This window comes from Phragmites australis, chromosome 2 (genome assembly GCF_958298935.1).
Source record: "Phragmites australis chromosome 2, lpPhrAust1.1, whole genome shotgun sequence".
Classification (NCBI taxonomy): domain Eukaryota; kingdom Viridiplantae; phylum Streptophyta; class Magnoliopsida; order Poales; family Poaceae; genus Phragmites; species Phragmites australis.
The window spans coordinates 42,043,116-42,058,832 of record NC_084922.1 but is presented as its reverse complement, the minus strand read 5'-3'; the positions used below and the strand labels follow the sequence as shown (position 1 = coordinate 42,058,832).

Below are 15,717 nucleotides of genomic sequence, written 5' to 3'. Positions count from 1 at the left end.
TTACTAGTGATGGAAATTGAATGGAAAATGCCATCTTCAGGTCACTGGTCAACACACGTTTGGCCCCTCTGGAGTGCGAACACTTTTCAACTTTCCCCACTTCCTTCGTACAGACTAACAACCGAACCAAACCAAGAATAAGGCCAAAAGAGGGGGAAGCTCCGAAGCATACTCCCATGGCTGCAGAAGCAATTTTAGGAGCCTTTATGCAGACCCTCTTTGAGAAATTGTCGGAAGTAGTTCTTGATCAGTTCAGATCTTATGGAGGCATCCAAGGCAAGCTAGAGAATCTCTCTTGCACACTCTCTCAATTGCAGGCCTTCCTTGACGACGCTGAGGCGAAGCAGTTGACCGATGTGTCTGTGAGGGGATGGTTGGCAAAACTCAAGGATATTGCATACGACGTTGATGATCTGCTGGACAGGTACTCCGCCAAATGTACGCATCTGAAGCAGAGGCAGATGAAACTTCCCACAAAGGCAAGTGTCAGTTCTCCTACCTCCTTCTTGCGTAGGAATCTATATCAGTACAGAATAAAGCAAAAGATTAGCAGCATACTGGTGAGGTTAGATAAGATTGCAAAAGAACGGGACACCATTGGGCTTCAGATGTTAGGTGGAATGAGTAGGCGTGAAACCTTAGAGCGACCGCAGTCAAGTTCTCTTGTAGATAGTTCAGCTGTGTTTGGCAGGGAGGGAGACAGAAGGGAAATGGTAAGGCTGGTGCTGTCAGACAGTGGACATAATTCCAGCAATGTTTGTGTCATTCCAGTTGTTGGCATGGGTGGGCTTGGTAAGACCACTCTTATGCAGATGGTGTACCATGATGACAGAGTGAAAGAACACTTCCAATTGCGGATCTGGGTTTATGTGTCTGAAAATTTTGACGAGAGAAAGATAACACAAGAAACTCTTGAGGCTGCTGCCTATGACCAATCCTTTGTCAGCACTAATATGAACATGCTTCAGGAAACACTCTCCAGAGTACTACGCGGCAAGAGGTATTTGCTTGTCTTGGATGACGTCTGGAATGAAGACCACGATAAATGGCTCAGCTATAGAGCAGCTTTACTTTCAGGAGGGCTTGGAAGCAAGATAGTGGTGACATCACGAAATGAGAATGTTGCCAGAATAATGGGAGGGATAGAGCCCTACAAGTTACAACAACTATCAGATGATGATAGCTGGTCTGTGTTCAAGAGCTATGCATTTAGGGATGGTGATTGCAGCACATATCCACAGCTGGAGGTGATAGGCAGGGAAATTGTGAAGAAGCTGCAGGGACTGCCTCTTGCATCAAAGGCATTAGGGAGCCTCCTCTTTTGCAAAACAGATGAAGAGGAGTGGAAGGACATACTAAGAAATGACATATGGGAGCTAACAGCAGAGAAAAATAACATATTGCCAGCTCTACGGTTAAGCTACAATCACTTACCACCACATCTCAAGCAGTGCTTTGCGTTCTGTTCTGTATATCCCAAAGATTATATATTCAGGAGAGAAAAGTTGGTTAAGATTTGGCTAGCACTTGGTTTCATCAGGCAATCCAGAAAGAAGAGACTGGAGGATAGCGGCAACGCATACTTCAATGAGCTACTAAGCAGATCCTTCTTCCAGCCCTACAAGGATAACTATGTCATGCAAAATGCAATGCATGACCTTGCAAAATCTGTCTCCATGGAAGATTGTGATCAATTTGAGCATGAAAGAAGACAAGACAACGCTATCAAGACTCGGCATCTTTCATTTCCATGCAAGGATGGCAAGTGCGTGCAGTTTGGTCCACTTTATGGTTATAGGAAGTTAAGGACACTAATTATTATGCATGGATACAAGTCTAAGATGTCTCGACTGCCTGATGGTGTTTTTATGAAACTTCGATTTCTTAGGGTGCTCGATATACATGGAAGAGGTCTTAAAGAACTACCAGAATCTATAGGAAATCTGGAACAGCTTCGCTTTCTAGATCTCACTAGCACTGAAATCAAAACATTACCGGTGTCCATTGTTAAGCTCTATAACTTGCAAATACTTAAGCTCAGTGACTGCAATTCACTAAGGGAAGTGCCACAAGGCATCACTAAGCTCATTAACATGCGCCACTTAGAGGTACGTACAAGGCTACTGTCTAGGATACCTGGGATTGGAAGTTTGACCTGCCTCCAGGAACTAGAGGAATTTGTTGTCCAGAAGCGCCTAGGACACAAGATCACAGAGTTGAGGGACATGGATCAGCTTCATGGACAGCTTTCTATTCGTGGGCTCAACAATGTAGTTGATGGACAAGATGTGCTTGCTGCAAAGTTGAAGACCAAAGAACACCTTCGAACTTTACACCTTATATGGGATGAAGACTGCACAGTCATTCCTTCGGAACAGCAAGAAGAAATCCTAGAAGGCCTTCAACCACATCTTGATCTTAAGGAGTTAATGATTAAAGGATTCCCAGGGGTAAGGTTTCCAAGCTGGCTGGCTAGTTCATCTCTTCCAAATCTGCAAACCATTCACATATGCAACTGCAGAAGCAAGGTGCTTCCGCCTCTAGGTCAGCTTCCCTTTCTCAAAAATCTCGATATAGCAGGAGCAACCGAGGTGACACAGCTTGGACGTGAATTCACAGGATTTGGTCAATCAACATGTTTTCCAGCTTTAGAAGAGCTTCTATTGGAAGATATGCCAAATTTGAGAGAGTGGATTTTTCATGCTTCTGAACAGTTGTTTCCACAATTAACTGAACTTGGTCTTATCAGGTGCCCAAAGCTGAAGAAGTTACCCCCTCTTCCATCAACACTGACATCACTTAGGATATATGAATCTGGACTTGAGTCACTTCCAGAGCTTCAAAATGGAGCCTGTCCATCTTCTCTAACATCTCTATACATGAATGATTGCCCGAATCTAGCATCTCTGCGTGTAGGCTTGCTTGCACACAAACCGACAGCTCTCAAGAGTCTAACGATAGCCCATTGCGAAGGGCTTGTTTCGCTGCCAGAGGAGTGTTTCCGTCCTCTTATATCACTACGGAGCCTGCACATCTACAAGTGCCCTTGTCTGGTGCCTTGGACAGCGTTAGAGGGAGGCTTGCTTCCCACTTCAATCGAAGACATCCGTCTGAACTCATGCTCTTTGTTAGCATGTGTGCTTCTAAATGGACTAAGATACCTTCCTCGTCTCAGACATTTTGAAATTGCTGACTGCCCTGATATCAGTAACCTCCCAGTGGAGGGTTTACCTCACACACTCCAATTCTTGGAGATATCATGCTGTGATGACCTTCAATGTTTGCCTCCGAGCCTGTATGAAGTCTCCTCACTTGAAACACTACTCATTGGTAACTGTCCTGAGATTGAAAGCTTGCCAGAAGAAGGCCTTCCCAGGGGGCTCAAGGAACTCTACATCAAACAATGTCCACTAATTAAGCAACGGTGCCAAGAAGGTGGGCCAGATCGAGGCAAGATAGCTCATATAAGAGACATTGAGATCGATGGAGATGTTATTATGCTTGACCAGATATAGAAGGTGACACTCTTCCTCATAGTGAATTAGTGACACTGATGATGCAATCATATCTGTTTTCATGTGCTATGATAATATTAGGAGTGTTTATTTTAGATCTCTCCTCGCTGTTTCTGGCTTGCATATCTGAATATTGATAAGCCGGTAAACTAGACCCACACAGTATAAAACGAACTTCCAATTTGATCTTGCTTCGGCAAAATCATGCCGCAGCTTGATGGTAGTTAACTGCTGTACTAAGCAGGTAATGACCATGTTGACAAGATTGTCGAGGAACTAAGATTTAGTTAGCTGAACGGTGTAGTACTATGGAATTGTCCAGTTCTTTGCAGACTCGAGATATAAAGGAAACAATAGCAAACAGAATATGTAATCTAGCTACAAAGTAGGATTAGTAATTTGTGCTAATGCTGAGAGCTACTCAAGCGAATCATCATTATGTTCTATCTATCAGCTTAGAACACCACTTTGTGCAGTATAAGTCTAGCCAATGCAAAATTAGATCTTCATCTGTTTATAAGCATGGGAACGCCCACATGACACTTGAGCCCCCAAATTTTACAGCAACAATATGGTTGGCATAGCCATGTCGTGCGACTGTCTCATTCCAATTATGTAAAAATATCATCATCCATAAACACGAACGAAACAGTATTTTTTATTTAGGTTACTCACTCTCTGGAATTGGACAGGGTGGAGCGAGCAATGCCGGCCGCAGAAGGAGGACGCGGCGGCGCCCAACCGATCTCCGTGGCCCCTGATGCCGTCTCCTGTGCGCTCCGCTCCGGCGACGGCGAGGCCACGTAGGCCGGAGGGCGGCACGGCCGCAGGAGGGGGAATACGCCTCGACTCCGCTGGCCAAATTGCAAAGAACACCCTATCCGCTACCACGCTTTCATCTTGGCCCCACCTTGTCAGTGAGTCGGGCTTCTTCCCCAAGTTCTGCCGGACCCCACTGGCCAGTTGCACGGTGTTATTACTTGCTGGGTTTAGTAGGGCTTTAGACTCCCGCTTGGCTTGGCTCCTATGGCGGCGGCGGAGCCGGAAGCGACCGGCCTCTATGGAGGCGCCGGCGGCCTGTCCACAGGTCGGAAGCTGGCGCCTTGGTCGAGCTGGGCAGAGTGGCGATTCGTGCGCGACGGCCTCTTCTCCCCCTACCCCGCCGCCGCTCATCGCAGGGTAACACTCTCTTCTACGAAACTCGATAAGGCCTCAAAGTTTCGGCAGAAGGGTCTGGATTTATTAGTGTTTCGTTGGTTGGTTCAGATTGCAGCGTGGCGGAGCAGGGGCTCCCTACCGATACCCGTGGACGTCACCGCTGCCTTCGTTGAGATCCGGCTGCGGGATCCCTTCTTCAGGTTCGTCGTTTGATACGAAGTTTGAACCTGTTTGTGGCTGTGGAGTTGGAATGGTGTTATATGCAACAATTTCTTTTTTCTAGGAGCGGATTGGCTGGGGATGACGCGCTGGAGTCCGAGGAGATTCTTGCGATGCTGTATAGTATGGCAATAATGAGGCGAGGAAACTCTCTCTGTAATTCTTATCTTGTGTGTGATACATGTGCAAAACTTGCTCTCTCAAATCACATAGGATAAATTGGGGATGCTGCATCATTATCGTGCTGCGAGCAGCAAAATTGTTCCTTTTGCTGGATGGATTCAAATGAATGCCTTAGCTTATTATTGCTAGTGGTGTGCGGAAATAATAACATGTGATGTGTTTGGCTCCTTTTTCATAGATGCATCTGTCCTAGCTTCTACAGTAGAGTGTAAATAGCTTCCGCAACTTAAACTCCTACCAAATACAATAATCAGTTATTCTCCACTTAATTTTTTTCCCACTGCCAGGCTCGTAAATGGTTTCGTGGAGAATCCACACAAGAAAACTGGCCGTTCAATATCTGAACTAGCCGAGGCCGTTGGAATACCACGAGTTCTGGTCGACATTCGTCATGGTTAGGAAATTCTTTTTGTTGCATCATATTACATTGTGAATTTGGCCCTTTTCACATGATCACTACAAGTTTATGCCCTGATTACTTGTGCTGCATGTAGAGAGTTCCCATCGCAATCTTCCATCTCTGCGACTGTTACGCTTGGCAAGCATTAAGGTAAAAAGAGTTCTATCATTTATAAGGCCTCTTGTCATATAGTTCTTTCACTTTGCTACTGAGTGTTTTTTTTTTTTTTTGGTCATAAAAGCATAATTTCAAGAGTTCTGGGATTTTAAATTTCTTTCTTTGTTTCTAGCCGTGATATTTTACTTATTAAGATTACTTTCAGGCATTTGATTGGTTGAAGTGCATCTACTGGGATCGCCAGACCAATGCAATTCCTGATGCTCAAGTAGAACTGAGGTTGAGACTGCATGAGATTGCTCGCTTTCTGAAGGGGAATGATTCAAAAGAATCAAAATCAGGTTCCAAAAGGAAACGTGAGTATCACCAACTTATAGAGAGAACTGTTATTGATCCTGCTCTTGGGTTTTCTCTGTTGCTTTAGGACCTGGGCAGGCAGGTATAGGTTTTATCTACTTAGGCCTGCACTAAGATTTCTGTATAGATAATGAGAAGATGACCTTTTCTTGCTCAATAGATCTCTGATCAACTCCTGCTTGACGTCCATAATTTTCTGATTGGCCTGATGTTTGGATGGTTAGAGATGCATTTTGATAATTGACTGTTACCTGTAATCGGTTTTTCTCGGTTAGCTCTCTATTAGATTCTACGAGTTAGGAAGGTCATACCTACAATTTTCCCAATAAAATGCAACTTCAAGGAAATAAAGACAAACGTAGCCCCCTTTCTATGATTAAGTAAGCACTAAATATTGGACTTAATGGTACAACTCCAATCTTGAACCTATGGAATACAACTCCAATTGAATTCTCCAGCTTGGTACGGTTTGCTTTGATCTATACATAGCAAGAAAGACAAATGATCTATACTTTGCTTTTATCTACTTTCTGAATATTCTTCTATTGGTGCGATTACTACCATCTGTTCAACAGCAATTCTGTTTTAGTATTTATCAGAGATGAGTAAAGTTACATTATTGATAATTGTAAGTCTCTGTCAAGGGAATATATCTTCATGACCAAAATATCTCACTGTTCATTGTGTTACTTCTAACTTACAGGTTCTGAGAAACTGATTTCCAAAACCATGAAGTATACTCGACGACTATACTATGCTTGTCCCTCTGAGGTTGTCTCTGTTCTGTTGGATCTTTTGCAACTAGATGCTCCTGAGTCCTTTGAAAGCAGTGACATGCAACAAACTGATAGTTTGGCTGTTAACCACTCATCCGATGATCAAATATTGAATAGCGATATGAAAACTATCATAATGAAACTGTCAGAGAAAGAACCAAGATTGCTGCTTGGCATACTAAAGTCAGTAATTGAAGTTATCGAGACCAAGGAAGAACTCACAAACAAAGGTACTTATAAACGTGTGTTATACACTTTCTGCAGACCTTATTTCCTTCCATGATTGCTTCACAACCCTGCCAAATTTGATTACTTTATTTTATTACTTTCTTCAGATCTTGTGAAGTCCTATTTTGCGGCTATGTTTCTGGCCTTATTGGTTGTTATGTTTGTAGGTGAATCGTATGAGCCATCTAAAGTGAAAAGATTATGCTCCTTGGTTCTATGGCTTGTCAAAAATATAAAAGAACTGAAAGGTTCAGGCTACATTGGACTTGTCCACGAGATAGGAGTATTGTCTTCAGACAAGAATGCAGTCCCTCGTTTTTGCCTTGCAAAGCTTCTGCAGAAGTTACTGAATTTATCCACTATAGGTGAAAGATGTATCATAGATGCAGCACTGCTGTTGATTGAGATGGTCAACAATAATAATGTGAAGGAGAAATTGAGGAAGCTTCCTGTGTTATCTCTTGAAAGCTTGGCTAAAGTTTCTTCCCTCCCTGAATCAAGAACCATATGCAACGAACAAGAATCTGTTGAAAAGGTAACAGGGACCCTGGAAATGTTCAAGTTGCAGTTGAAGAGGCAGAAGAATGCATGTTTAGCGGAAAATAGCGCTGAAGGATCGTTCAACACAAGCACAGCAGATAAATATAACAGATGGTCTATAACAAGGTCATGGACCCCCTGTCCAATAGGAATGGTACCCTGTTCATTTAGTTCAACTGCTGTTCTTCCTGCCTTTGATGTCGTCAATCATGCACTGGAGGATGCCACATTAGGACAGCATGGACATTTTGAGGAGGATCATTCGGAAAGGTTTGACTCTCACCCTGAGGAGTTGGAAGATGAAAGCATTCTGGAAATATCAAGATCATCACTGGAAGATGAGATTTCAGATATGACAGAATTGACCTTTCCTTTGAAGGGTAGATTAATGGTTGGTGGTGTGTGGAAAAAGGTGACCCAAGAGGAGTTGCTCTTTATAAAATGAAAGATAATTTTTGTTGTTGTAATCATCTAGTTCGATTTTCCCCTCAATAGTCGATGGTTTTGAGGCTGTAAACAAGCAAGTGATAGTGTTGTGTTGTTTTTTTCATTTTTTCCCCAAAAAGATAGCATTGTATTGGAGTTGAGAAATCAATGCCCTTTTAAGTTTTGCTCAGCTTCTGCAGTATCCATCCTAATTCTCGTATTTGTCCTTTTCATTTTGTTACTTGTTTCCATTTCCCCTAGAGAGAGCGGATGACTATATGTTTGAGCTTGGTTTACTTATAAAGTTATCAAAGAAATTTAGAAATTTACCAGCTAATTCATATATTATCAAAATTTGATCTTTATCGTGGTCACCTGGGGAATGTATTGACTTCGAAAGGTACAACTCTAATTTAATGTATTCAACAGAAGTTAGAACTGATCCATTCACATTTCATGCATGGTTGGGCTTAATCTGCTCTTGAAGTTCTTCTTCCTTCGGTAGGTAGTCGCTAATCCTAAAATGGACTCTAATTTAATAATATGGAGGAGACATAGGCGACACCAAGAAATATGCAATCTGATACGTGCAATTCGAGCTACTTGGAATGTGGTTGCTGCCTTCGTCCTGTGAAAGCACAGGGTGCTGTCCCCGACTCCCCGGCCGGTGAGAGCTTACTGAATCGCCTCACCTTACGCCTGAATTCCAATGCATCCGATTCCTACTAGATCACGCTATCGAATGCGCAAACCGGTGCTTCATTCCACCCCCTCTCACACTTGTTCTTGGAGATGAAGTGAGCCTCCTCCATTTTTTCCTGTCTTCTCGTTTTACCTGTCTAGTTGATGTTTTTGCCATAGGGTCTAGCTAGAGGCCGGTTATTTATATACACCTAAGGTGTTTGGATTTCGGGTGCATGGAGTAACTCAGACTTGAAGCGATTCACCAACCAATTGCTACCATCTTGACTCTAAAACTTGGCAAGTCTAGCAAATTGGCCAGCAGCTACTAGTAACGAAAACTTTATGAGCTTACTCCACAGCTATTGTTGAGGTTGAAAAACCATTGGAAATTACATGATCCACTCGCACTGAAACGATGTCATTGAGTTAATCATAGCAATTGGCGAACAGCCGCCCGGTAAGTAACTGCATATGCAGTTCTTGTACCGTCGATCGGGTGAGGTACGTTCCAGTCAGGTCCTCTCGATAACGAAGCTCGTCAGCTGTAGTTGCGCTTCCAGGAACTGGGTTTCGTCAACCGAGTCGCAGATCACACGCTTTGCTAATCGAGCTGGCTCTTAAAAATTTTGTTACAAGTCATCGATACGCATTTCTTCTACGTACGTATTTCTACTGATGCACTCTTACGTAGTCTAGGCGAAGCTCTGACCCCACCTCGTAGCAACAATACTTTGTGAGTTGTGACCAAACAAAAAAATTGTCCTCGAGGTGACTGGATGCTGCCGTGCTGGTGCTTGTAGCCCAGAACAATGTGCGAAAACAATGTTATATGGTCCATCCATTTGGATGAGATTGGGGAATAAAGCCCTTTAATCTATACTATTTAAAAAATACATACAGATTCATGTTCCATTTACTCAACGTTTCGCTCCCAGAAATCCCACTCGTCCCTATGTTCCGCTCCGCTCCCCGCATGGACCCACGTCGCGTACTCCCGCGTGCTGCCGCACGCCCTCCGGCACTCCCGTATGGGCCCGCTTCTCGCGTGCTGCCGCTCGCTAGTAGCGCGCGCTCCTGCGTCATTAGCTGCGAAGCATGTGTATCGAACTAGTTAATACTTAAAAAATTATCCTCACCGTAGAAGTGAAAGTTTCTATTTGCATCCATCGATAGCCTTGCAACTAGAAAATTTTAATAATCATAGAAGGAAGAACATCACTGCAGTTTTCATGGTTGTGGGCTTCTGTAGGTGCAAAAGGTTTAAACCATGTAGTTCCCTAAGTAGCTTTAGCAGTTAATTCTTTGGCCTCAGGCCATGTATCTCTGGAAAGGTTGGCTAAAGTTTCTTACCTCCCTGAATCAAGAACCATACGCGATGAACAAGAATCGGTTGAAAAGGCAAGGGAGACGCTGGAAATGTTCACGTTGCAGTTGAAGAGACGTAAAGCAGAGAATGGCGCTGAAGGATGTTCAATACAAACATGCCAGAGAAGTATAATAGATGGTCTGTAGCAAAGTCATGGACACCCTGTCCAATAGGAACGATACCCTGTTCATTTAGTTCAACATATGTTTTTCCTGCCTTTGATGCCGTTCATCATGAGCCGGAGAATGCCATGTTAGAACAGCATATAAATTTTGAGGGTGATGATCGTGACGAAAGGTTTGACTCTCACCCTGAGGAGTTGGAGGATGAGAGCATTTTAGAAATATTAAGATCACCACCGGAACATGAGAATATGGGCTTCTATAATTGACCTTTCCTTTGAAGGGCACATTACTCGTTGGTGGTGTGTGGAAAAAGGTGACCGAAGAGGAGTTACTTTTTATAAAATCAAACATGAAAATTTTGTTGTAATATCAACTGGTTGGATTCTCGACTGAATAGTCAACAGTTTTGGGATTGTAAACGAGCAATGACAATTTTGCATTGGAATTAAGAAGACAGTCTCCATTTTCAATGTTTGCTCAGTCTCTGCGGCACTCTCCTGAATGTTGTATTTGTCCTTTGGTTATTTTTTTCATTTCCGCATCTGAGTTCAGTTTTCTTCTGAACTTGTCATCGGAATTAAGATAGTTTTGGATTGCACCACCATCATCAGCTAATTCATATATTACCTTAGTATAGATTTTTTGTCGTGGTCACCTATAGAATATGTCTTAACCTCGAAAGGTATAACTCTATTCAATTGTTTGCACCGAGAAAACTGATCAATTGAGAACGTGCGAATAGCATGGTGGTAAGTTCTCCTGGTACGAGACTACCAAATAGGGCTTAAACCCTAATTTTCGCAAAAAATACCTCCTCATTATGTGTTCCTTGTGGTCATAACATGATCGCTCAACGATATCGTACGGATTGTAGTTGGTTTTTAAGATTTTCTCTCGACCTTAATGTATTGCCTTCGGAAGGTATCTCTTTAGATCAAGATTTTTTTAAAAAAAAAAAACTGATCCATTCACATGTCCTTCATGTTTCAGCTTAAAAGGCCTTTCACGCCATTTCGACTCTTTTGCTCGACCCAGGGGAGAGTAACGTAGTTTTGCTTGCTATTCCTCAATTTCTGCGACACATATGAGGAAATTTCCACTATTTATCTCTTATTAGTTGGTGCTCACACCGCGGAGTGAGAGAACCTCCATTAGCTTAGCTCAATCATCACTCATTACCTAGCCAACCAAACATCTGTTTTCCACACATAGTAATATAGTATTACACAAACTATTACGGCGATGATTAATTGTCGCATGTGAGCTACGAGCCTTTCTAATTCTAGTGGGAACATGGATTATTATGGGAAGAAGAACACGATCAAAAATGGATCTGCATTAGCAAAGTCTTGTACACTGGGAACCATATAGCATTCTTTCAGTAGTGGCAAAGGATGGCATTAGGCACTAATTCTTACAAGTAGATAAAATACCGGAAGGCTGTTTTGTGCTAAGATCGATATGGATGGATACCGAATGAATTCACAACATACTATTAACTTAAAAAACAGTGGTCTATATTAAGAAATTGTTCTTAACTGTTTTGTTCTACCGATCAGTACTAAAATTAAAAGAATACAAAGTATAATTTGAACTGGGGAGAAAAGCCTTCAAGGCCTTAGCTTTTGTTACATCTCTTGCTGGTTAGAAGTGATAGCGCGAACTCACGCACGTACTGATCCCCATGGTATCTACTAGCTTCTATAGGGGAGGTGGTGAATGGAGTGGGATATCTTACATATGTTGGTAAATATCCTACATTTCTAACTAGTTTCTCCTCAACTACCTATAATAACAATTCCCACATTAGAACTTCCATTTTCATAACACTCCTCTTTGCACGGATGTTTCATTATGCATATGCCTACTCTTAAAAAAAAAACTCTCCCATAAACCCAGAGGTGAGATGGGTGTCCATTTCAGTCGATGACAGGTGTCAATCCACTCCATACGCTCAACTTGTAGTGGTTGCAATGGGGGAAATGCTGGATGAGCATCCCCGTGGTATCTGCTCTCCAATCCAATTCATGATGCATCCCATTCCTGGCCGGTGGCCGCCGGCCGGCCTTGCAGCCATTGTCAACTTTGTCATCCTGATAACAGAGGTCGGGCGTAGTTTCTACTGCTGTTTCTCAACTTCCATGGTACGGGAGATGCCCACTATTTATTAGAGAGTATGACCAGTGCGCGCACACCACAGAGTAACTAAGCACCTACCGGGCTCAGTTCAATCAACAATTAGCCATCCAAACATATGGATCCTACCGGGCTTCGACCTCCTTTTCTGTTTCCCTCTTCTTTTTTTCCTCTTATTAATATAATTAACAGCTTTTCTATCGGTTTGTTTAAAAAAATCTGATACTACATGTAGTAAAATGTATGAGCTTGCTTGATTTCAATAGGTACGTTAATATGGGAAAAGGTCAGACAAAAGACGGATCTCCATTAGCAAAGTCTTGTACACCAAAAATATCGTTCTTTCACCAGTGGCAAAAGGAAGTCATTAGGCAATGGGCACTAGCACTAAACTTTACGGGTTGAGAAAATGATGAAAAGAAGTTTTCGGTTAAGATCGACGTGGATGGATACCGAACTAACTCAGTAGAGTCCTCTGTTTGAAATCTTCTCTGCAATAAATAGTTTAATACATTCATATCTATTATTGGGACATCCGATATGTTCAAATTTATTGGAACCAGTTTATGATCTCTCTGCAAGAAATATTCCGACATTCACTTCGCCCCCAACGCCGGACTATCCAACATATACTTCATGTTTTGCTTCTGTCTTGAAATGCACCAGCGTGTACTCTGTTTGAGCGCCAAATCATCCGATATATTCAATTTTCAATGTGTTAGATCATCTGATATATACATTTTTCCTAGATTTAGAGACAAACTAAATTATAATTACAGTACATCTACATACATTTATAATCTAAAAATCATCAAACTAAATTAACATACTTATCAATCAACCATCACGTATAAATCAAAATATATTTTCACTTATTTTACTTATTGCGTGTGTAGGTGCAGAGATGGAGTCTTCAATTTAAAAGTTCACCGACCACACCCAGATGACTATCCTGAGAGTTTATTGGATTCACCAAAATGTGCATTGCTAGTCCAGTACAAAGCAGTTAAGCATGCATATCGCGCACACTTGTCCTTCGCATTCATTCATATGAGTTTCTTTTCACCTTTTACTTTTGTCCGGGAACATTTTTATTCAGCTTCACCCTATCTATGTACGGCTGCCCTCAGTGGCGGATCCAGCCGGGTAAAACAGCTAGGCGAACCTTAAGATGAGATTAAAGAAAAATATCTTAATTAAGATAATAATTAAGCGAAGCGAACAAGTTCTCAATAATTAAGCGAAGCTAACAAAATTCTTAATACATTTGTATTCTATACGAGTAGTTGCAAGAGCAGGAGTAACCGAGTGAGGATTACTATTTTATTTTCTGCATCACGTCTATCACCAACTCTACTCTCCCTCGTACTTCGGGTATCCAAAGATGTTGGTTTGAAAAATCTCTTTATTATTGATGTCTTGATGATCTAATAATTGATATCCTACAAAGCACACAACACACGGTAAGAAATCTCTTCATTCATGATTCATTCATTGCACAATGCAAATTGCATATTTTGCACTTACACAAAGCAAAGAGTTCTCAATTGCTCATCACCAGTATCTCAAGTCCTGAATCTGAATGCCTCACACAGTCACACTCACAATTGGAATCAATCAACAATTGATGTCCTGAATCAATCAATCAATCAATAATTGCCTCACACAGTCTCACACACACACACACTCTAACACAGACAACTCAAATAGACAAGCAAAATCAGTTTGATAGCTAACCAGTTTAGTACCTTACCTCGAATGAATTTGTGGCTCGTGGTGGCAGCCAGTGCCGGAGTGGCGGAGTGCCCTGTGCAGCAGTGCCACTTCACAATCCAAGTCAATTTATAGCCTATGACCAAAGCCTGAAAATGTTATGCAAATCACCAGGTGCTGACATATAAATGAAAGAAAATAGGTGTTGATGCATATATCTTCAAACCTGTAGCAGTTTAAAAGGTACTAAAACACGCAAGGGTGTCCCATTTAGCAATTTTGGAGAACTGATATCAAAAGGCTTAAGCAGTTGAGCTGGCTAGAAAAAGATTGCCAATATACTACTTCCAAATTGCATGTTGTTGGTTTCGGAGAAAAAATACTGCATGCTATCCTAATGCTCCATTAATTCGAGACAATTTGTGAAAATAGACAAAGGAGGCACCTTTCTGAGCGGGAGCAAGTTGAGAAGCCCCACGAAGCTAATGGCGAGGAGGAATCCGGTCATCCACCCGACGTCCCGACGCCGGGCTCCTTGTAGCTCCCCGGAGGCTGTGCGGCTGTGTGGGTCGGTCGAAGTCGATGGCGTCCTTGACAGTTGACTCCTTGCTCCTTGCCCGCAAGCCACCGCCGCCGGGAGCCCGAGAGTTACGATTGGCAGGGGCTGATTGGAGTTGTGGTGAAGATTAGGAGTCTGATTTGGGGGAAACGGGAAAGGACGAAGAGGAAGCAATCCAACTGGGTCACTGGGCCGTGCGGATGGAAAGGTGCGGGTGTCGGCCTCATAGCCCAACTGCCCAAAGCCCCAAAAGGGTCTTCTTCTTCCTCGATTCCTCACAGCGACATAGCCTCACGCAGTTACGCCGTCGAAAATCGATGAATCCTCTGGAAATCCACGAGGGGGAAGGGGAGTCCATCGCCGGGGAGCTCGGGCGGCCGCCCGAGCTCGCCCTAGCGGTGGATCCGCCCCTGGCTGCCCTCCAATTTTAGAGGAACTCGATTTATACCAGACAAACATCGATCATCAAATAACCCTACTTGACTTCTATGTTGTATCCCCATATACTTTTGATTAATGTTGTAGCTGTTCCAGCGAAACTCATTAACGGTGTAGATCGATTCTTTCAGCTAAACACTGTGGTACTAACGCGCGTCAATTGCATCACTTCATCTGTGCAGGTTTAACCCTCCTAGGATGGAGCATGTTGGTAATGTGTGCTCCTACTTTTTTCACGGTGGGAGAAAGTCGCTCACAGTACTTACTCCAGCAAGTATATTTTTTGAGAATTTTTACAGTACACCTAAATGAGTGCATGCCGTTCATTTTTCTCATCCGGTAGTTTAGATTGGTCCAATGATACTCTATCGTCCATCAGTATCATGGGTATCATTAAAGAGTATCATGGGTATCATAAGGGTAGGATTGGAAAAAAAACCATGATAAACTTGTAAATTATATGTTTAATTAGGAAAGGTCAAAATATTAGTTTATTCTTCGGATAAGTTTTCACTTATTCTGTTCATTTCATTTATTAGGGTTTCCACCCTCCGTCGATCGGTCGATGATGGGTGGTGAAGGTCCGAAATCCGGTCAGTCAATGACATAATTACCCCTAAGGGTATCAAAATAATTACAATAATACCTACTAAAATGGACGGTTGGATCACAACAATGATACTATCCACCATCTAGTATCATGGTGTACTGTAAAGGTTCTCTATTTTTTATGGTCATTTGTGGATCCAAAACTAAAAGTTCACTTTTACCTAATTA

The 15,717-nt window shown here is 42.5% G+C and overlaps 2 protein-coding genes across 2 annotated transcripts; both read left to right on the top strand.

Moving 5' to 3' along the window:
• Positions 1-33: 33 nt before the first annotated feature.
• On the top strand, positions 34-4,346 carry LOC133908958 (putative disease resistance protein RGA1). Its single transcript, XM_062351200.1, has 2 exons — positions 34-3,518; positions 4,208-4,346. Exon 1 carries the CDS (start codon positions 177-179, stop codon positions 3,513-3,515), a length of 3,339 nt encoding a protein of 1,112 aa, XP_062207184.1. The 5' UTR covers positions 34-176; the 3' UTR covers positions 3,516-3,518; positions 4,208-4,346.
• A 188-nt stretch (positions 4,347-4,534) lies between these two features.
• LOC133908959 (uncharacterized) lies at positions 4,535-8,109 on the top strand. Its single transcript, XM_062351201.1, has 8 exons — positions 4,535-4,694; positions 4,782-4,873; positions 4,957-5,031; positions 5,363-5,469; positions 5,570-5,625; positions 5,798-5,948; positions 6,653-6,955; positions 7,121-8,109. Exons 1-8 carry the CDS (start codon positions 4,542-4,544, stop codon positions 7,936-7,938), a joined length of 1,755 nt encoding a protein of 584 aa, XP_062207185.1. The 5' UTR covers positions 4,535-4,541; the 3' UTR covers positions 7,939-8,109.
• Positions 8,110-15,717: the final 7,608 nt, after the last annotated feature.